This window comes from Bactrocera oleae, chromosome 5, assembly GCF_042242935.1.
Source record: "Bactrocera oleae isolate idBacOlea1 chromosome 5, idBacOlea1, whole genome shotgun sequence".
In the NCBI taxonomy this organism is placed as follows: domain Eukaryota; kingdom Metazoa; phylum Arthropoda; class Insecta; order Diptera; family Tephritidae; genus Bactrocera; species Bactrocera oleae.
The window spans coordinates 36,246,301-36,269,813 of NC_091539.1; the positions used below are offsets into that span (position 1 = coordinate 36,246,301).

General features: G+C 35.5%; 4 protein-coding genes across 4 annotated transcripts; all 4 read right to left on the minus strand.

Moving 5' to 3' along the window:
* Positions 1-490: 490 nt before the first annotated feature.
* LOC118682639 (uncharacterized) lies at positions 491-1,537 on the minus strand. The gene is made up of 2 exons (XM_036371985.2): positions 1,439-1,537; positions 491-1,377 (listed from the first exon to the last, which is right to left on the minus strand). Exons 1-2 carry the CDS (start codon positions 1,506-1,508, stop codon positions 491-493), a joined length of 957 nt encoding a protein of 318 aa, XP_036227878.1. The 5' UTR covers positions 1,509-1,537.
* A 1,833-nt stretch (positions 1,538-3,370) lies between these two features.
* Positions 3,371-4,572, minus strand: LOC118682572 (coiled-coil domain-containing protein 80). Its single transcript, XM_036371646.2, has 2 exons — positions 4,356-4,572; positions 3,371-4,268 (listed from the first exon to the last, which is right to left on the minus strand). The coding sequence occupies exons 1-2, from the start codon at positions 4,417-4,419 to the stop codon at positions 3,439-3,441; spliced, it is 894 nt and encodes a 297-aa protein (XP_036227539.2). The 5' UTR covers positions 4,420-4,572; the 3' UTR covers positions 3,371-3,438.
* Positions 4,573-11,692: 7,120 nt separating this feature from the next.
* Positions 11,693-12,987, minus strand: LOC118682571 (micronuclear linker histone polyprotein). The gene is made up of 3 exons (XM_036371645.2): positions 12,819-12,987; positions 12,447-12,745; positions 11,693-12,375 (listed from the first exon to the last, which is right to left on the minus strand). The coding sequence occupies exons 1-3, from the start codon at positions 12,889-12,891 to the stop codon at positions 11,788-11,790; spliced, it is 960 nt and encodes a 319-aa protein (XP_036227538.2). The 5' UTR covers positions 12,892-12,987; the 3' UTR covers positions 11,693-11,787.
* A 717-nt stretch (positions 12,988-13,704) lies between these two features.
* Positions 13,705-15,627, minus strand: LOC106615738 (uncharacterized protein DDB_G0287625). The gene is made up of 2 exons (XM_036371643.2): positions 15,345-15,627; positions 13,705-14,804 (listed from the first exon to the last, which is right to left on the minus strand). The coding sequence occupies exons 1-2, from the start codon at positions 15,403-15,405 to the stop codon at positions 13,843-13,845; spliced, it is 1,023 nt and encodes a 340-aa protein (XP_036227536.2). The 5' UTR covers positions 15,406-15,627; the 3' UTR covers positions 13,705-13,842.
* Positions 15,628-23,513: the final 7,886 nt, after the last annotated feature.

A 23,513-nucleotide genomic window follows, 5' to 3' on the forward strand; every position in this document is an offset into this window, starting at 1 on the left:
TTTCTAACACCTAAAAAGATATCGAGTTATATATACATATAACTAAATGATCCGGATGACAAGGCGTGTTGAATTCCAGGTGATTGTCTGACCGTACATCCGACTGTATGAGTGAAATCGGTCTAGACCTTGGTCTAAATTTCATATCTCTAATATAATGATTTCCGATTCTCTAGTTCACGTTTTCCTCATATACCCAATACATTAAATTTAATCGAGGCAAAATGTAGTGAATAAATTACTATGAGTGAGCCTATTGACTATAATACAAGTAAACATTAGTTATTATGACGACAAACAATAGTGTAATCGATTTACAATTTCTACGAGTAATGAATGTTGGAATCTTACTAAAAATTTTTTCAAGCTTTTCATAAAGCTCGTGAGAAGATAGTTGGTCAAAAGTGACAACAGTGAAAGATTTTGTTGTAAATAATATAGTTTATTTATTTTAAACGTTTTCCACATCTATCGATATTACATTTTATGTTCACTTATTCGTAGGTAATCGAATAAAGTTTGGTAGAGGTATACTTGGTGCACTTGTTGTTCGACGTCTACTGTTTCTGTTATAGCGCCTTCGTACAACAACTTGTTGACGAATTCGGCTTGGTCTACGTCGTCGACGTAAGCTTTGTGGACGGCGACGTTGATTTCTACGTCTACGCCTTCTGGCAGCTGCGCGCCTACGTTGTAAACGACGGCGTCGTTGACGATTTCGTCGTCGTTGATAATCCGTTTGTGATTGTTGTCGTGCTGCTTTGCCGACATTATAATCAATTGGCGTGGCATTGTCGGGTTCCTTTGAGAAAGACTCTGGCTGACTAACCGAATTTTCTAGACCGTTACCGAATTGCCTTTGGCTGAACCCACGTTGTTTAGCATTGATCGCTGTACGATCATCATCGTAATTTTCGTTGTCATCGTCATCGTCGTTGTCAACTTCGTTATCACTATAATTACTGTAAAGGTCGTTGGTACTGTCATAATCATCATCATCATATTCATAATCATCATGGAATTCAATATAAACTGGATTACGAGCCGGTGCGGGCGTAGTTGTTGTTGCTGGCGCAGGTGTAGTTGTAGTTTTAGATTCTGGCTCAGTGCTAGTTGCGGTTATAACTGGAGTTGTAGGGTAATCAAACGAATCATGAGAATAATAATCAGGTTCATTGAGATCAACATGAATTGGGATAGTTTCGACAGATGTTTCACATGGACTGCTTTGCGGTTGACCCTTCACTCTGTTAAAAAACTCGGGTGTTACAAATCGACCGGAAGGCAAAATGTCCTCGTCTTTAGCCACTGAGCGACGATGTTGGCGAAAAATTCTATATCTGCCGTTATTAGCTCCATAGTCGGTATCTCGCGAAGCTATAATGTATTAAAAAATATGTATCTAAGGAAAATTATGAACAAACTAGCGACCACTTACCGACTGTTTCCAGTGCCACTGCCGCGATCAGTAGCAACACTGGTAATGAACGTGACCAGGTGAGCTGCATCTGGAAAATTGCTCAATTGCTAAAATTACTTGTAACAACGCTCGAAGTATCCCTTTCGACTGTTGAATTCAACTAACTAAGGTGAACTGCATCTTTCGGTTTATATCGGAGGGACTTTTATATGTGCTGCTAGCAATACAGATCGCAGGGGTTCTCTAATAGTTTATAGTTAATTAAACCAAATGTTTATAGTCATATTTGTTGTTGCTCAGAACATAAGATGTTAATATACATGCAGAATAATTGTTTCACTCTTAACCGCTGGTATAGAGGCGTAAACAGAAAGGAGAGATTGTGCAAAGAAATTCGCAAAAATTTGCAAAAACAAGATACAAGATCCAATATACATATTAGTAGCAGTTTAGAAAAAACAATTTGCATCAAATTTGCATGACAGTCATTGTACCGATGAACACGAACAAAACATAATGCGAAATAACATGCTAGTGTATAAAATTATTTTTTTTTTTGATTATTTTACAAATGGCTTACAAAAAATATTAAAAACCGTTAGAATTCTTTCTCTTTCCTCTAACTGTGTTTAATGTTATGTCCAATAAATGAGCAGCTTGATAGCGAAATTCTTTAAGTCTCGAGTGAATATAATAAACCTTAATTTGTACATTTTACTCTCCTAAAGCTTTAGTCTCAATAGTGGCTCTCCAAAGCAATCATTGAATACTTGATATTCGATCTGTTCGCATGGATGCCAAACGTGGTTACACAGTTACATTCTAGTTAAGAGTTTGTTAACACTTTGAAGATAACATAATTACGAGAAGAAGTTAGAATCCAGCAACATGGTGTGAAATTAAAAATAAATTACACTAAAAAAATGTGGAAAGAGTTCTATCCGTTTTTCTACAATTCAGCTTCAAATCGCTTCAGCGAAGCTCTTTGGCCATATTCCCTTCTACAGGTAATTGCTGTAAGTCTTGTGAATCCCAGAAACCAGTGATCATGACCTTTCCGTCTGATGAGACAGTCTTCCCCTTTTTGAGAGAAGGTTCGTCGACTATTCTGTGGCAGTGACAGTGGTCACACGGTTGCACTTGTTATCTAGTGTGTGCAAATGTGGCACTCACAGAAAGCTTTCTGATTTCCAATATTCTGTAAAATTATACTTCGTGGCAGTCGCTTTCGTGGCACCGATTCTTGATTCATCACAAACGGAAGTATGCCCAAATTGAAGATGATTCAAAAACGTCAATCTTCCATAAACAAGAATCGAATCACCGACCCATATTACATTTTATAATACTTAACAAACAAAACAGGATTATCTCGCCGAAATAACATCATTATGGATACAGTAGCAGGTTAAACTCTTACTTATCCAAACCTATGCCCTGCATGCAATGAGTCCCCGTATGACTCTAACCACCTCTTTGCATGTCCCATGAAACCAACTCACCTAGCACCCCTTTAATACAACAATGACATTTTTTTTTAGATTTTTCCTTAAATTGCTCAGCATTCGCTTTCTCACGTGTCAAAACAAAACTGTGAGTTTGATTAAAACAATTACTCCTAAAATTCTTTACGAACGGGCGGTGAGACTAAGTACTTATGGCACAGCCCTCGTAAGTTTTAAAGCACATTTCTGTATAGAAAACAGTTAAAATCAAAATCATAAGTCTATTATTTGACTTTCTATCTATAGAGCTTATCTCTGGAAATCTACAAAATTGGAATAGGGAGTAGTTAATGTTATCGATTTCCCCATTCTAACAAATCATTTATTAAATGATGCTAAATAACAAAAAGATATCTCTGAAACTGTGAGGATGTTCTCAGTTCAACCAGAGCTTGACCCGATCTATGCAACGCTGTGTTTGTTATAAAAGATTAACTTCCACATGCACTATTCAAATTTTGTTTCTTTATTTCACTGGCATTGTCCTTTGAGTTACATATCGTGCGCTATTATTTAAACCTTTACCCGTACAATGCGTCTACGTTTGTTGGAACGACGCGACTTTTTGCCACCGCGACGATGACGACGCTGCTTCTTCTTACTGAATCGACGCCTTTTCTTTTGGCTGCGGCGATGCTGTTGACGGCGGCGACGTTGACGACGTGCCTTAATTTGCGACTGGCGACGACGTCTGTTTAGACGACGCTGGCGTTGACGTTGACGCTGTAGGCGTCGTTGCGCCTGACGACGACGCCAATTCGAAGGGCGAGCACGTGCTGCGCGACCAATATTCTCAACTGAGTCATTCAAATCTTCAATGCCGACTACATTGACTTCATCGCTGTCGTCTCCTTCCACTTGTTCGTAATTATCAATTGGATTCCTATTCGGATGGTACAATGGTAAGAGGAAATCATCATCTTCATTATCCAAGTCGTCATTGAAATTTGCTTGGTTTCGCACGATCATTCGGCTTGTAGAATTCGCTGTTGTGGTAGTTGGGCTAGTTATTGTTGATGGGGTGGGCGATGTTGGTGTTGTAGGGAATGTCGTTGTTGGGGTTATTGGTGATGTTGGTGTTGTTGGTGATAATGACGTTGGTGTGGCGGGCGAAAGGGTAATAGTTGAGGTTGTGGGTGATGATGGTACAAGTGTTGAGGTCGTCGCAATGACAGTAGTGGTGGTTGTGCTGGGGTTCTTTAATGAGGTGAATCTATTAATTAAGTCCTGTGAGATAACTCGTCCACTAGCGACTTCTTCATGGAGAGGTTTTCTCGCATGCACCCGCTGTCTATTAAACAACTGATATTTTTGTTCTGCGCCAGATTTGGGAATCTGCTTACCTATGTAACACGAAACAAAAACACCAAAAAATTAAAGTTTGGATTACAATGTTAAAATGCGCAATGTTGTGTAGAGTTATTCCTTACCCGATGCTGATAATGTCACGGCAGCTAAGCCGAGCATCAGAATGGCAACTTTATAGAAATGCATGACGGCGGTGTACTTTGAAGTGTACAGCGTTACTCCTCTCTACAAGGACACCTCGATTCGTTTTTTTTTTACACTAACTTTTTACCAATTGTAGGAATAGACTTTTATCAATAAACCTTTTCCTTTTTCTTGTAATATTATGTTACTCCAAGTGTTTGGAGCTCACTGATCGTTAAGCCTTACAAACGCAATATTTATATGATGAACCATGGCAAAAAGCCTATCGAAATAGGCCTAAATTCTTTATTGCCCATATGTTTTACATGTAAACAACAACAACAATATAAAATATCATCAATAGGCTGTTTATAAATTTACAACATACAACAACCACAATAGGCGTAGCCAGCGTTCGTTTAGCTACACTTGCCTTTCCAGAACGTTGTAAATTAATTTACATAAATCGCATAAAAATTGCAAATTAAAATATTTGAATAATCGTCGCTGGCATAGGCCTAAAAGAAACCAACCAACTGAGGTAGCATCAATTTTTCCCGTTATTTTACACAGCGATAGAATTTACAGGCATACCACGAATATATAAATACCTCTTACCATATACTTTACGTAGTTTACAGTATGTTGACATATACACAATATATATTACAATGTATTGTACATACATATATACATTTAGCAACACATAACCGACATTGGACTAATCTTTAGTTTTCTTAAATATCTTTTTGACTCACCTATTCAGAGCCGCATTCTCATGCACATAACCTTTAATGACTTTCAACTTTTTAGCACCTTAATGAACATATATTAGTAATACCATCTGATCAAATTTGACCCGTACTGGTACATTTAAACTCCTCGCGTGAGCCGTATCGACAAAAAATATTCTTTGTATATATTTTTTATGTGTGTTTACGAGGCGAAAACTTTGTGTGGTGATTTTTGACATGGAAAAGAAATTTTAAGAACGAGTTTGCTTGAAATTTTGTGTTCCCAATGGAATTATGGCCACGTAATCGTTTGAAACGTTACGGAAGTGTTTTCAGAAGTCTACTTTGTCACGAACAGCAGAATTTAAGTGGCACAAAGCGTTCGTTTCCCCGCCTCTGTTAATGACGATAAAATCGAAAAAGTTAAAAAAAAAACAGTGCTTGAAAGTCCTCGTTGGTTGGTATCAGAGGATCTCAACATCTCTTACGGATCGACTCAAAACATTTTGGGTAATGTTTCAATGCTAGACTGGTGCCAAAATTTTTTGCAAGAGGGACGTCGAGTAGAGGGCTCAAAGAGATGCTTGACAACGAAGCTGAGAACCCTGCATACATCAAATGCATCATTACTGTGAGACGTGGATTTATAAAAATCACCGTGAAACTCTCCAATCTAGGGTATGGTGCTCCAAAAATGAGTGAATGTTGTGTCTCAGGAGGTTATTCTGAAGGCAATAATAAAGGTTTTTATTAAAATACACCCATAACACTTCCCTTAGCGTAGAGAACTTAAGAGCGAATAATGGCAATATCCCGTTATGATCATTGCTAGAATGTGAAATTTCAGCTTAATATATACGAATCAACGAGCAGATTCTAAATGACAAATATAAAGTTCAGAGTCAGATAATTAAAGCCAGGTTAGCTGAGTAATTTTCCACAGAAAATTTACACACATTTTCGCAAAGAAACGGAAATGATCCCTGTTCGACGGAACTTGGCTGCGACTTAAGCGCTTAAAATAACTCGAATAATTCAGTTATATAATGTACACATTGGACATAATGCGGTCGTTATTTGTACCAAACATTCGCTGAAAAGTTATTCATAACCCCATAAAAAGATTTCCGAATTACCGTAGCAGTGATTCCCTATTTGTGGAGTATCACATGCTAGTGATCGAAATAGTTTGGGAGCACAACAAAGTGAGAGTTTCTTAACCCTTCCATTTCAATAGTCCAGCTTATGCGAGACTAATTTTGAAAAATCTAACGTGTAATATCTTTGGCTTTTTTAAAACTGGCTGGAATAGAAATAAAACGAACAGGTAGAACGTAATCCAACTAAACCTAATACACACCCTATAAATCCATAGCCAAATTAGCTTTAAATATAAAAAAATAACAATTTTGAACTGAATAATGTTTTGTTCCATTTCATTAGTCCTGATCAGGGGTTTCAATATTTCAGAAAACTAAATATTGTAGTATTGGCGCATTTCACATTTGTGTTCCTAAATATATACTATGTATGTATATGAAACATTTATATCCGAGTATTCACATCAAACCTGATGGTAGAAAATTTACTCATTATCATTCTTTACAAATCCACTGCGGACGAAGAGCGAGAACGAAGTAGGTTTTAAATGCGTTAACGCAGTCAATCATATTTCATTTACTGAGGATTTTTATAGGATTTTGTATTTACCAGGCAAAACTTGTTGAATTCAATCGTTACTTACTTGCTTATTTCAACAAGGGTGTAAATACATTTTTCTCTAAAGGGCTCTTTCTATAGGCTAATAGATTGACAACCCGTATTTTATGGTAAATAGCATTAAAATTTTCCTTTCAAGTACCACACTAGTATTTAAATTTTTCTAAGTGCTCTATGCAATCAATTTATCGCGATTATGCTCACATTTTCGTCCCAAGACTAGTTTGAATTAAAAATAATCACAGTTTTAAATAATTAAATTTTGTTAAAGGCGGATACAAAGTTTTTAAACACACAAAATTTTCTCTCCAAAGTCGGTAGTCTGACACGTACACACATCCCGCAACAAAATCACTCAAAAACTCTTTCCATTCTTTCGGGACATCGCAACGCTCGTTCAATTTGTTTGATAGTATCAAAGATCAACACCACCTAGAAGTAGTCCGACGAAAAATGTGGCAAAGGTGAGATACTCAAATGTACATATATGTCGTATGTATCCGAGGATAATCTGTGAATCGCTCTAAAACAATCTATATTTTTTCACGTTTGAAACGATTTAAACAGTCCTTAAAGATCCATAAAATATTGAAAGTAAAACAAAAAAGAAATGTTGAGAGAGAGAGTAATAAAGTAGCTTACAACAATTGGTAATATTTTGTACATACATAGTTAGGTTAAAGTCTGCCTCGGTAAATTTTTGTGTTCCTAGAATAAGTCTTGGCAAATTCTTAACGTTACGTTATAGTATCAGTAGGAGGAACTGCAGTGGTTGTTGTTGTAACACCCTTTAACGTATTTAAAAATTTGCTGATGATACGACCTTGAGGCTTCCCACTGACGCAGTGGATTGGCGTCGATTTTGGAATAGCTTGGATTCACAGCATCCAGTCAAGCGATACGGTAAGTTATATGTAAGTAGCTTACACATGAATTAAAGAGTCAGGAAAAAAAGTAGCACGAGAGCAAAACCATATCTAAAGAATTCATAAAGCAAATATTGAATTTTACCAAACTTGACGCCTAATTTTACTGGCCGTAATGCTTGATTTTTAGAAAAATAAAATTACGCAGATTAATGGGTTATCCCGAGGCTAAATAAATTAATTTAATTTCTTCATACTTTAAAACCAGTAAGAGTCGAATGCCAAAATAATAGGGGCAATTAGTAAAAATATAGGTCATGAACTTCGGTAATGCAAAAGTAATAAATCATCTCATCATCTGGATTCTTGTGAAGTTTTGAGATCAATAGTATTATGCTTCACGTTTCTGTGTGGATATGTAAACAGTTGTTCATCTGCTGCTGCCCCAAAATAAAACTAGCGTTAATCAAGAACTTCGTTTACGGTTATCGAGCCAATATGCACACGAATAGTTGCTAACAATTTGTTTTATTTACAGCGAGATCGACCCATTCGAGAGTTAAAAGCCGCAGTAATCAAATAGTTCAAGAAGAAACAGATAATTTGCCAAAATTAACCTTGCCAAGCATGTGGTAGATCTTTTTGCTATCTATGTATATTATCTTGATCGAGTACAATGCGCTAAATGTAGAGCGCTGCAAATTTCAGGCCACCTGGGGTTAGAAATGGAAACATTTTTTTTCAATGTTTAATTTGTTGATTAACTCGCTCAAGAATTGAACATGCGATTTAAAGGGTGATAATCACGCATTAATGCACTTGCTAACGCCAGCATAAAAAAGTAATTCTAACTGGTAAGGAAGGTCCAAGTTCGGGTGTAAATGAACATTTTGTACTTTCGTAAGAATCAAAGTCGGGAAAATACTTTAAGTTGTTGGCAAATCTTTATAATAAAAAATTTTGCGAAAGAATGTAACATTAATATTTAGTATCTTATTAAGATATAATATATTATAGGTCGTAGACTTACTTAGTATCATTACTATCGAGATAATAACCTAGTTAACTCAAAAGAGATATATATTATAAAAGAGGTTAAATTGGGAATATGAGAAGAACATTAACTAGAGAAACGGAAAACATTATATTAAGAAATGAAAAAGAAAAAGGGTTTATACCACGGTCTAGACATAAAACATATTCATCACTAACTCTCATTATGTTTATGAAAATATTGAAATATCACACCAAATATATTGGACAACATAACCGGTTTAAAGTCATATAGAAAATCGGAAATCATTATATCGGGTGTATTTGGGCTGGGGTAAGTATTTATCCGATATTATCGATTTTTGGCATTACAGCATACCAATACTAGGAAAAGATGCTCTCTACGTTTCATTCGCGGATGTTTGAAAATCTTTATATTAGGTACGAAGAAGATACAAAAAACGATGGTCTATGACTAAGGTACCTCACAAATTACCGATATTTTCGATAAAAAGTCAGTCCTAATCACTGACACATTTTCGGTGTTTGGGAACGTAAAAAATTATGGTCCAATTTCCACTATTTTTTGACGTTAGATTACATACTTGTATTTCAAATACATCCTGTATGAAAAGTTCTATTTCGATAACACTATTCTCTTTCAATTAATATACTGTAAAGTGAAATAATCATATGGAATTTGAAATTGTGGTATATGAGAAGTAGCTGGGGTGATGGCCGATTTCGCCTATTTTGATAAAAAATTTTATGCCTCTGACGCATTTACCTATTGAGTTATTGCACTTTTGCTAATTTTTCTTTTTTTAAAATTGTTGTATTATTTTTTTTATTATTAATTAGTTAATTAGCCTCTTAGAGAGCGGGGCCGCGCCCACTTTTTGAACATTTTCAGCACCACAGCTTAGTTATATATGTTTTCGCTTCAAGTAACTTAGTGAGCGTGGTAATGGGTCGATTCCGTCCTTTTGTAATACCAACCCTCCTTGGTTGGCATTGAAGTTTCAGCAAGATATCTTAATTTTTACTCAAGTTATCGCTTGCACGGGCGGGCAGACGGACGTACGAAATACAACACGTCTTTTCATCCTAATCATTTATATGTACATACTATATAACTCTACATCTCTGTCGATTAGTTTTAGGTGCTGAACAAAACTATAATACTCTATAGCAACATATTGCGAGAGTATAAACATTTCTTAAAACCGCTTAAAATAATTTTTGAAATTAAAAATTAGTCTGGATAGTATCACTTCAGACATTCGCAATATGTTGCGTAGTTAGTTATGGAACTCATATGACAGAAAGAGGCAAATGGCAAATGGGAACGGCATGTGTGAGTTAAAAATTGTAAACAGCAATCATGGAGTCGCTGTGTAAAATATTTAATATAACATTAACTGTGTCATCATATAACGGTGTAGTTAAAAATTTGATTTGCTAGACCAATTGATCACATGACCAATCTCAACGATCAGATAACGATCACGTGTTCCTCTCATTCGACGGTGGCTTTCTATATTTCGGGATTAGAAAACAAAAACAGATATTAATCATCGAAAATTGCTTTATTGTTTTTCAAATTTTCTCCATTAAGACCTATACACTTTTGCATGCGTTTTAACCAATTGTCGAAGGACTTTTGTCACTATGTTTGAGGTATCTCCGAAGCATGCGTTCTAAACGCCTCTTCAGGTATCAAAAACGTTGACCTCTTAGTTTAGTTTTTGCGTACGGGAATAAAAAGAAGTCATTCGGTGCCACGTTAGGACTATACGGTGGATGACTCATCAAACTGATGTTTTGATGCAATTGTTTCAGTCGATGTGTGAGAGCGGCGGTTGGCTTTCCTGATTTCTGGAAAGATAACTGGCAAACAAATGGTTGTGCACCACTCTCACTGTTTTGCGTTTTTTTTATTTTTTTTTTGTTGGATTCGGCTCCTCTTGAAACACCCACACAGCCGACTGCTGTTTACTTTCGGGATCACTCGCGTTAATTCTCGATTCCTCATCTGTCACGATGTCATACCGATACCTTAAAAACACTGCAATAGTCAGGAACTCTAGAGCTGAAGTTTGTAGAGCGTTCCAGACAAAAAATCCTTCACAAACTTTCTCCCCAAGCTTTGACATATAAGCTCACTGCCCCGCTCCTCCAATGGCTTCTATCATATCCCTCTCGCAAGTATGTTGGCAGAGAAAAAGCCGACAGAGTTTAGTTTGGCCACTCTATGGCCCAAAAGATCGGGTATACGGTCAAAGGGTACGAGCATTTTCTAATGATCAGACACGTGTTCATTTAGAAACCCCGATTATCTGAGTATGATAACCACTTTTGCGGTCATACACCTTCCGGCGATATCTATGAATCCTATGTCCAGAATGACATTAAGTACCATGCTTGGAGTGGACCTTAGTGCACCACACATGTTGATGAGCACCGGCTGTCCGTTGAAAGTTCACGATCTTCATTACAATTGTGGTCTTTTCTAAAGCCCTCCACTACACAAAGACACCATAGAACATAATAGGCTTGACTATGATGCAGTGGAGCATGAGGACTACTTTCGGCGACCCCACCTTTTGCTAATGGCTCCTCTGCAGCAGTATGAGGCATTCAATGCCTTTCTCTTCTCGATATGAGGCTTCCGTGAGAGCTTCCTACCTAGGAATCTAAGGTTGGCGCAACTCCCGGCATACACACATAAACTGGATACTGGGTTCAACTTGAGTTCTTTGTAGATCTACGTACCAGCTTTTTAAATAAAGGCGGTGAAACCAGAAATTGATGTTGTAGAAAATATTCCTAAACTGATTTGTATTATACAGATATAACAGAGTTTTTTTTTCCTATAAATATGTATATATTTATTAGTTGAACTAAATAAAAATCTATGATTTCCGAAAAAAGTTAAGTAGGAGTTGTAATGCCTGTATCATATTAAAGTAATGGTTATTTCTGTCATTGAAAGCGTTTTGTTATAAATGACAAAATTTGGTATTATTACTTAAACATATTTTATTAAATCGAAAATAAATAGTATACATTAAAAAAGCCTTTAATACTTAAAATATAAATTTTAAAACCAATCAGCTTTAGGCAGTTTGGCCGACGATTGCAGTTTCTGCCTTATCACCGTCCAGAATTACGATCATCTGGGGTACATTGTTCCCCAGCGAATGAACGGGATAAACAACCTGCTCTTCCTCGAAATGCGGACTACCGTTATTGAAGTTCTTTTGGGTTCGTTTCTTCAGTGATGATTTTCGTTTGGTTTTACGTAAACCGTTTTGTGATGAGCGACGCTTGTTGCTAGTGCTTGACTTTCTCTGCTTTTTGTTGCTGCTACTACGACGCTTATTGCCACCATTGCTGACGCGACGACGACTTATTGCTCCATTCTTCTTATTTCGCCTGCGTACAGAGTTGACGCGTTGATTTTGACGATTGGCACTGTTTAGACGATTAGCGACATTCTTCCTGTGATGCGTACGACGCACGTTGTTGTTGGCCTTACGCTTATATATGCGCTTACGACGACGTACGGCACGTTCTTCGGGCACTATGCCATCATCTTCTTCCATGTCGTCAATGTCGTTGGCAGCGCGTTGTTTTCCGGCAGCTTTCTGTGCACGATATACCTGATAGTTGTGGAAGCTGTTGAGATGACGGGCTAAGCGGGCCTGAGGTATAACGATACGGAATATTAAAAATATGTTTTATAAAAAATTAAATCATATGTATATCATATCACCATTTCTGGTTGTTTCAATATGTCGGCATTCACCGCGAGCTCAAGATTTTCCGTTTTATTATCAGCGCCGATGACAGCGCCTTCAGTCTCAGCAACTTCTCCTTCACCCACCGGCTTACCTTGCTCTTCATTTGTCTTATCTTCCACCTCTACAGGCACAATGGCGGAATTTGCAGGCAACTTGGACTTAGCTGGCAATGACTCACTAGGGATCTTGTCAGCTTCCCGCTGAGGCAATTCGGGTGCGACTTCGTCATTTCTTGCCTCAACAATCGCATCAGCAGAAGATATCGATTTCTCTAAAAGGTCGTTTATGATAGTATAAAAAAATACTGTAGTTCTGTTGCTTTCAATTAAGAATCGTGTACGTACCAGCTGTGACGTTGCCTAGCAAAGCTGCGGCACATATAAGCGCCAAGAAAAGACAAAACTTGGACTTGGCCATTGCGTGTTGAATATTTAAGAGTTAACGATACGTGTCGTATTTGCTATTCTGACTTCAGCACACGTTTAGTTGCTAAGACGTTATGCGAACAACAGACGCGCTGCTTACGCTCTTATATCGCCATTTTATGTATATTAAAATAACAGCGATGAGTTATAAGCCACATAAATTTCAGTTCGAAGATCACTTTTTATATGACCAATCATGTTGGTGGGTTGCTGTATGCCGCGTTATTACCATATTCCGCTAGCTGCAAAATCCGAGACTTTCTTTGTGTCTCGCTGCCATAAACACTTATCGTTTTCTCTATATAACATACATATTTAGTTATTACCATTAGTTGGATGGGGAGAAAAGTATGGTTTTGACAGTTGAATGAAAAATTTACGATCGCAAGCGGTGAAATTTAGCCAAAAAGAAAAAAGGTTATAACAAAATATATTATTCAAAGGTAAAGCTGGGCTCAAAAAGATGATACATGTAAAAGACGACGCGTAGTGATGCGATCTTAATTAATAGCTGAACTCTTTGAGCAATCTGAGCTTATTATTGGTGGTTTGGCTTTCGCCGAAAATATGATTGTAGAATGATTGAAAGAGTGAAGAAAAAAATGTGTGAGCGTGTGCACTTTTTTTTAAGAAAATAGAGATTAATATTATCTATAAATTTGTCTAGTAAGTTCTATTATACTTATTAAACTTAATGTCTCTTCATTACTCCTTTTCTTACGCCTATACATTTTTCTAAATATTTCCACAATCATCTTTTATTTCTCCCTTTATATTCATTCACAATAAGGAAAACTGGGTATACTATATTTTCCAAAACATTTTATTTATCCGTTTATTTTTCTCCGTCAATTACATAATTCAAATAACATCGTATAGCCGTCGATTGTTAGTTAACCTATAATACTAAAATAGTTCACGTGTTGTCCATCAGAGGTATGAATCAACCCTGTAAAACTACAGGACGTGCGACACGACGATTACCGCGTCGCCGTTTAGCGCCACCTCCCACTTGATAGACGCGGACGTTATTGCGTTTGTTGCTAACACGGCGACGACGATTGCCTCCACGGCGACGACGCTTACCGCCACCACGACGCACCACATTGCGCCGCGAACCCTTGCGACGACGCCGCACTACGACACGATTGGCACGTGCCTCTTCGTTATCGGTCGTCGATCCTTCCATTAGTGCGACAACGCTGCCATTTGGTATGGCTTCGAGTGCAGCACGCGGCACCAGTAGTGCAGTCTTGCCAGTCTTCTCGTCCACCACACTTTGTCCTTCGATTTCAATAATGCCATCGGGTACCATAATAGCACCGGCATGTTCGCGCGATACCATCATATTCGTTGGTTTAGCATTCTTCAATACGAGTTGTGCATTCAATTGACTGACACGTTTGTCATCGGTGCTGATAACGGCACCTTGATTTTTCAATTGACTACGCAGGCGTGGTGTGTGTGGTGCACGTGAACGCAGGTATACCAAATTATTATTGATATCGTTTTCATCGTTCAAATTATCCGCATCATCATCATCTGCGTTGTACTCGAAATCGTCGTCATCATCATCGTTAACTTCTACATTATTGTTGCGTACAATATCATCATCTTCGTCGTCTTCATCATTTGCTGCATTTGCATTGTTGGACTCGTCCTCCTCAAAATCGTCTTCATCATCATTACTGTCAGCGTCGTTTTCGAATTTGGTTGTTTTATGTGCAGCTTCTTCTTCATCATCGTCATCCTCGATCTCTACAACTTTAAATCCTTGAACCTCATGTCCATTACCGTTAGCACGTGGCACGGTGAGAAAGAGATACGGATGATTTGGCGCGGCGACGGCAGCGCCCGAACGTAATTGTTTCTGTACAACTTGCTGTTGTAGTCCTTTGCGGGGTTCTGTGGATGTGTAAAATTGTGTTGTAGTAAGTTCTAAAATATATTTTCTGAAAATTATTAGGCGTCCCTACGTTATCCTACTATACGTTTCAATAGAATGACGGAATTAGAAAACACATCAACTTCAACATCAAAAAGCTCTATCTATCAATTCGTCTAAAATCCGTCTATATAGGTTTTAAAATCTTGGAACTGAGATATTTTGTCCGTTTTTCCGTGAAGGTTTCTTAGAAGTCTGACTAACTATCTTCAATAAGAAATATCTAGCTGAAAAAAATATTTCATAACCTCAAATTTCTGTTACTATTTTTTATTGTTAATTTTCTTATACTTTTAGATCAGAAGCACTGTTTTGATATATACAAGCTTGTATTCTTATTTATCTCATTTCGCACAAAATTTGTTACCTTCACTAAATTTTTTCAAATATGAAAGGCTATGACAGTTCCTAATTACTTCTAAATTTCTCGTTATGACTTAAGTCGGGTAATTAATTTCACAAATAAAGAAAATTCGGGTTTCCCCGCCTCTGATACGCACCTGCACACACCAATGCCACAAAGAGCAGCACTGCTGCAACACTTGCTGCTGCCTTCAACATGCTGATGTACTATCGACTTATGCGATCAATCAATCAATCGGTTTAATTTATGATAAATATCAGACAACAATCGCGAAACCAACAAAAAGTGTCCTAATTGTAAGCAATGTCCAGCAGAACTGTAGAGAACACATTGATCGCTTTACGTTTTTATGCAAAACCCAGCTGTGAGCTAGCGGTGCTGAAAGAATACACAGGTAATGGCCAAGAATGGTCAAAGAACCAAATTGATCCGCAGAGCTTGAAGCGCAGTAAGAATAAAAAAGGAAATAAATAGGTAAAGAAGTATAGATATGAAGAATAGCAGGAAAAAACTTTAAAGTCAGCAAATAACCGCTGAAGAGTTTGAAAACAAATATGGTATATAATAAGTGTAGAATTCTTGTTTACTCATTTGTTGGGCCACATTTTAACGATGTGGCTGCCCTCTAGAAAGCTTAGACAGCTGCTTGACATGACTTGTTGTGACTTTCGCACGCGTTCCCATGCGCCTACATGGCTTTCTTTGTTGCTTGCGATGCGTTAATGTTGACAAAGCAATGTTGTGGACCCGACGTGCTTTGTCTTCTCACCTCATTAGCGGCATATAGAGGAGAAGAACATATAAATTTCTAATTAATAACATGCTTGCGTGTATGCATGTCTATACGTGTGTTTGGTGTTGGGTAAGCACTTCAAACACTCATCACCAGTAGCACAATCGTCTAGGGGATATTAAAATAAGAATTCTTTTCTGAATTTTTTTGCAATTTTAATTTGCTACGCCAGTGTACGGGGCATTGGTTTCTGAGCCGCTCGTAAGAGATTGCTGCTGGCATCACAATGATCACAAACTAGTACGCATTATTGCTTATAATCCCGCCAGCTATTGACTATAAGTTCAGCGACCTCCATATGTGTATATAGAAACCAGGCATATAATTATTATAAATCATTTTTTATTCAATAAATTATTTATTTAGATTAAAGTGCGGCGCTTCATTCAAATCCAGATTTTTATCCATAATTTAGGTAAGGTTAGTTTATTTTGATTTGAGAAGGTTGATTTCAATAGATTGTTTTCCTGATCCAAAATATTAGTTTTCATTGAGTCTTAAAAAAAGAAATTTCTACGTTTTTCTCAAAGTTAGCCTCCATATTCGAAATAATTGCCTTATTATAAAGGGTGTTTTTTATGTATTTTAATTTTATGGCTAAGAATCAAGCTTGATTATAAAGATAAGGATTTGCCAATAGGTTTAAAAAATGAGATGATGGTGAAAAGTATGGAGCGATTACATTCAGTTTTGAAACCAAATCACATTTTATAATTAATTCAATTTGTTTACTCCACATATTGACCGAGATAACTACAGCCAAGTTTTCGTTCTACCTCTGCCTTCATAAATGCTTGAGTTATATATTTGAAAGTAAAAGAAGAAGCTTGATTGTAGCACAATTTCATAAATTTTGAAACATTGCAAAGAATACGAATTAAAAGCTCTATGAGCCGAGTTTGGTTAAAAATGGCCAAGTACTATCTGATTGTGACTTTACTCCTAGAATAGATCGGTACCACTACCATTATTCGTTTTTTTACTAGATTTACATTAGGTTATTTTTTTAAAAAATTATCACACATTACCGAACATAACAGTTATATAGGAGGCGGACATAGTTATCGCCCAAATTTCTTGTATTTCCACATAAGAACATCAAAACAAAATGTTTTCACCGAGCATAATTACACTTTATATATTTGTAATAATGCCAATTTGTAGGTGCGGCAGTGACCCAATACTACGAACAGAGAATCAAGTGACTCGTCTGCTAAATTTATAAAGATACAATATACATTCCAGCATCTATCGCGATAATGTAATGGTTTACCAAGGCGAACAAAACTATTATACTCTATGTAAAATGGTGTCAGCATCCTGTTTAAAAATCCGACAGCGTCGTTGACATTATCCAGGCAATACACTGCATATCAGCATATTCAAGCCCTAAGCTGACAGTTTGTTGACCGTTCTAGCAAGTATAATGATATGTGCCGAAGTGCTTAAAGAGCTTTGATTGATTACATAATTAAGAAATTTTATGTGAATAATTGAAGAGTTAAAAATATTACAAAAGGCTAGGAAGTGATTACTTATTCTTTTAAGGAATAATTGAATATATTTGCTAAAAAAAATTACTTTTAGATAATTACGTAGTATTTAAATTCTTTCCACAAACTAAACACTCTCTACGAAACAGTTTATGTATGTAAAAAATTTCCCTTTGTTTGGAGTTTTTAAAAAATTTTCTTCTAAAACTGGTTAAAATGTGTCAACGTGCCAGTCTTCGCGGTTAACAAAGTTTCTAAAATTTCGATGAATCAAAATTACATACAAACCTCAGCAAATTTGGAAGAAGAAGTCTAGGAACTAGGCACGTACATATATGCTTATGATACAAACTATTGTAGTCTACTAAGCAAAAGAGCAATGAAAGTTAATTTCTTCTTAGAAATCGCTCACTCACTATTTTTATTGTATTGGTATATACTCGTTAAAATGTGTTTTTTATAACTTTGCTTTCCGGCGAATATAAATTAGCAATTTCTAGTCATTTCGTATGCAAATATTTTTGAAAAGTTATTATACCGCACTCACGAGCACTAAGTGTTATTTAGTTGTGATGGACCCAGTAGGAAAATTTAGGACTTTCGCACCGCTAGAAGTTGTGATTTTGCACCCGTGGCGTTTTAATTAGAAAAATGGATAACAGTTTATATCAAAATTTTAATTTTTTTAGATTACTTACTTTGGAACCAGACAAATATTCTCGATTTTAATATTTAAAATATATCCATATTAGATTGTAGTCACAAACAAAGTGACGGTATATAGTAAGTAAGCGGTGCTTAAAATTGTACAAACCGTTTGGAATAGTCTGCACTAGATTTGGTGGATAATAGTAAAATTTTTTTAATTTTTAAGTGGGTTTTCTAGTCTAGAAATTTTAGAAAGTATAGCCTTTTAGCAAAAAAATTATAAAAGCTAACAATTGAATTTTTTTTAAATTTATTATGTGTACTCTTGAAATATGAATATAGAAATAGTAAAAATTGTGTACTAACAATGTCAATTGACTTTTTTATCACGCTCGACATTCGGACTTCTAAACTAGACCCTTAATACCAACATATGATAACTTAGGTGTGGAAAAATTAGTTAACAATAGTTCAACATACATACATATCGTAAAATTTACTCAAGGTAATCCAATAAATCAAACAAATTTTGGTACAAATTTTATTTTCTAGGAAACTAGACACACCCTTACTTAACGTTATAGAAGGATTTCTGGTAGAGCCCAAACATATTTTCTCTACAGGGCTACCGCTTTGCATGAATTTGTCTTATTAGTCTCTTTTTAATCATGCTGCTCCTAGTATTGGAATTAACTAACGATAAGCTTTTTTGCTAAAATTGATTTTTTAATTTCTATTTGCTTTAAAAGTTGAAAGTTCATTGAACCACTTTGGTTGTGGTTTTTGGTGAAACACATATTTCTTATACATATAGATATGTATATTTGTATATCCGTACACAAACCTAATACGTATTTATAAATATGTCGGTCTGCAATAAATACGCAATTCATTCATTAGACTTCAATATTTCCAGATTGTTGCAATTGACTCGCACACGTTGTTGAAACCATTTTTAAAGTTTATCAAAGCTGTTGAAATTTATTAGAATAAATAAATATGTTGATGACAAAGGTTTGTGAATCAGCAGTTTCTGTTTAAAGAGGGTATTTATTTCAAAATTTAGCTTGATGGCAAACACTGATTTAAAACAAGTAAGGAAAAGCTAACCGAACATTCAAAACTTTTACAACTCGGCTTTAAGTGTTGACAAAACTTGATTTTAAAAATATTACGAAAGAATTCAATATTCATTGTTCGTAAAAATTGTGATTGGATTACAATTAAATTTGTATCTTATTAACCTATATTATGGGCCATTGATTAATTTTTGACATTACTCATATTAACATATTTATATTGTACAATATAACTCATACACTGACCGACTTATTCGGCATAAAGGTTGTTAGATTAAGATAATCATTATATGTATTATATTGGTCCTCGAATTACCCAATTTCACATAGTCTCGACATTAAACTATAGTATATTCAATATTATACGTTCAGTTTATTTTGCTAAGATACTTTATTTATTGCCTAATATATACGGTAAAAAGTCAACCGGAAGTTTGAAAATCTTATATTAGGCATATGGAAGATAGGGATAGTATTGACCCGGTTTTATTTATTTTTAGTAATACCACATACTATTAACAGAATAAAATGCTCCCTGAGTTTTATTAAGGTAACTCACATACCATCGCCAATATATAAAGAGTAGAATCATGTATATGAGGTCTAGAGCAAGTTTTCAAGATTTTATCCATTTTCGGCACAGAGATGCACCATCAGTAGAAAACACGCTTCCACAATTTAAGGCCCACATATTGGCCGATATATAAAGCCACAATTGCGTAAATCTTTCTATTAGGTATATGAGAGCTAAGGGAATTATTGATCCGATTCAACCCATTTTTCAGATGTAGGCATATTATTATCCGAAAATAATACTCTCTCAGAATTTCTATATTATATCTCATAGATTGACCGATATTTTCGATAAAAGGTACGCAATAGAAACTGGGGTGAACATATCAGGGGGCTTGAATAGTTTTGGTCTGACTTGGATATTTTTTGATGATGAGATGACACACCTCATAAGTACTATTCGTGCAAAGTTTAATCCAGATATATTGATTGCTTCTTGATTTGCCTACTGGAAAGTGAAAGAATCAGTTGGAATATTAAAAGTTCTTCAATGGGAAGTAAGCGTGGCTTTTGTCTGATTTTGCCTATCTTCGCACTGTAACATAAGAATATCAGATTAATGTTACCTACCGAATTTGGTTAAAATTGGTCAAGTAGGACCCAAAATATGGGTTTTCACTTAAATGTAATCGGTACCATGTCCATCGTCTAAATTTGACTTGGGCTCTTATGAATCTCTTGAACCATCCCAGGTGAAAAATTCAACGTCTCCGACTGCTTTATTTAATGAGTTAAGGACTTTTAGTAGCCGAGTTATCACCCGATTGCAAACAGTCGATAGGGGTGCTAAAAAGATTTGTCTTGAGTGAGAATTTGGTAACTCTAGCTTTAATGGTTTAGGAGATATGCACATAAACTTATTATAGGGCGAGGCCACCTCTACTTTTTAAAATTTTTTTAACCATAAATATCCCTCCTTAATGCTGTTCGTTGTACTAAATACCAGTTTTGTACCTTATTGTGGAACTTAGTTAAGGCACTTTATGTGTTTTTGATTAATGGGCTGATTCCGTCCATCTGCAATACTAAACCTCTTTGGAAGCAGAAGAGCATGTGTACCAAGTTCATCAAGTTATCGCTTGTACAGTCGGACAAACGCAGGGACGGATGGACAGACAGTTACTCGAAATTCAACTCGTCTTGTCATCCTGATCATGTATATATATTGTACATAACTGCATATCTATCTCGATTAATTTTAGACGATACAAACAAACGCTAGGTAAACAAAACTATTATACTCTTTAGCAACATGTTGCAAGAATATAGCTTGCGATTCCCGAAAAAAGGCTATTGTATCAATACATGTTGGTTGGATTCTCTTTTGGGTCGATCGGCGAAGGAAAGTTGATACAGAGTTTAAATTAGTGTGTAGCATACAAATTTGGATATATTTTTACTTAAATATACAAATGCTTTGTGAAGACTGTCCACTGTAAACGTAGTATTTAAAACAAATATAAAATGGATCCAAGTAAAAAAAATTTAATGGGAAAGACAGATTCTTTTTTGAAGACAAGCGAATTTATCACACGGACAATTAAATTTTAATACTCATTTTTAAGACTATGCTCATTGTATCTAAAATATGAGCAATAACATATCTAACAATCCCTCCCGAACACAATCGTAACTTCGCTGTAGAAAAGCAATCAATGATGGCTTATAAGGGCAATGAATGACCGCGCACAGGGTGAGAATCGCGGTGATTGTAATTGTTTAATTGTAAAGGAATCGCCACCTTATCGCAATTAAGTTCTGGAATAAAATTATTACAAAAGCGACAACACCTATGACATTTTTGATGTTACATTTTTAGCATTACCTCGTAGCCTACGACAGGATATACATTCCACTTGTTTTTTACTTTGTTTTATGGAATTTACTCTAATGTTATATTAAGATTTACTTATTGAAAATTCATTTAAATTTTAAACAAATGACCATTGACATGACAATGTTATCTTGGACTTTGCAAAACTAGCATAGACTTAACGGTTTGCTGATCAAGTAAAACATATGTACAGCCACACTTCCCATGTTCTTTTCAAAGATAAGTGTATTTATACTTATACAGCTAAAAAAGCTAACGCTAAGCTCTGTTAATACTAAAAACTGTGTAAATTTAGTTTTTAATCAAGTACAGTTTCGAGCTATGAATTGGTCAGGCTTAGAACCTAAAATTTAAAAAATAGAATATGTTCAAATCGATCGTTAGAATTTAGAAATAATTGAAATTTTCTTATCCCTTAAGGTTTAAGCAAATATTTAGTAAAAGCAACTACATAATATTTGAACAAATATTTGCTGAAAAATATGCGTTAGCAGAGATAGACAAAAAATCTTAATTTCTTCTGACCCTAGAATATAATATTATTGAGACAACCCATAAGTAACACAAAATGTCGTTAACCTTTATTTTTTGCTTTTAGTACAGTAACAGTTTTTTGGGTTAATTGCTCAGCAGATAGCTCGAGTCTAAAATTTTGACAAAAATGTTAAATGAGTTGTCCAGTGGTTGAAGGAATTTATTCGCTCTAAGATTGTTATAAATGTAGAAAGCTACTATCTTATGTTAATTTGAATGCTTAAACATAGCATATTTTATAAAAACCAAAAACAAATTTTAGAGTAACCAATCAGCTTGTGCCTTTTTACTCAATATCACTTGTGTGTAAAGAAGAGCCTCAGAAAAGTATAAGTTAAAGGAAGAGCTAAAATTTCGCCAATATTTCACTCGTTATTCTTCGGCTAATTTACATAAATATGCATTTGGAAACGCCGCCATTGAGCTCTCTTCAAAACACGCGCGTCTGCTCCAAATACTTTTTAGCGATTAATACCTATCGGAGATAACGGTAATTTGCGGCTTGTTTCGTTAACGAACAGGTTATGTTGAAGCGTGTCAAATTCAAAATAAAGCCTGCTACCATCAAAACAACTAGCCACTTGAACTCAGTTAACCTGCACAAAATTAGTAAAATATTTACATACCTAAGTAGGAAACTATAGTATAGTATAGTAATCAGATAAACGGCGATACATATGGTAGATATGTAGCCAACAATAGAAGCGCTTAGTGGGCGCCGCTGGCAAGCTGGTTCATGATGTTCTGATGATTGCCGCTCGAGCATGGCTGACCGGCGAATATGCATTAATTAATTATTCGAAATCATGGCGAGATGGACCGCCAAAAGAAGGCAGAAGACGACGGAGTATAAGATTGTAAGATTTGTTCGAAAATGTTGGCATAAAATTTAACGATTTTTTTGCATTCTTAATCATTTGATGGCAATAAACTTGAATGAGGTTAGTAGGTGAATCAAAAAGATTTTTTTGATTTTATCTAACTAAAGTAAAAAAAAAAACTACAAAAGAGTAGCGGAAATATGTAAGCTAAAGATCTGAACAAGAGTTTGACTATAGCACACATTTAAAAGATTAATTTTGCGTTTAAAATATGTATATGGAAGATTTGAGAGGATATAATCCAATATATTTTATTAATCATATTGAAATCAACTATTATATAATATATACAATATATGGTAGCAACTGAAGCTTCCACGGAAATTACTGTTTCTAAAACGTAAATTTTAAGTGGTTCAACTTTATTATTCTTATATAATATATATATGTATATATAAGAAGAAGAGAAATAATTTCATGTTTTTTAATTTGAATATTTCCGTGGAAGCTTTAGTTGCTTAAAAATTGAC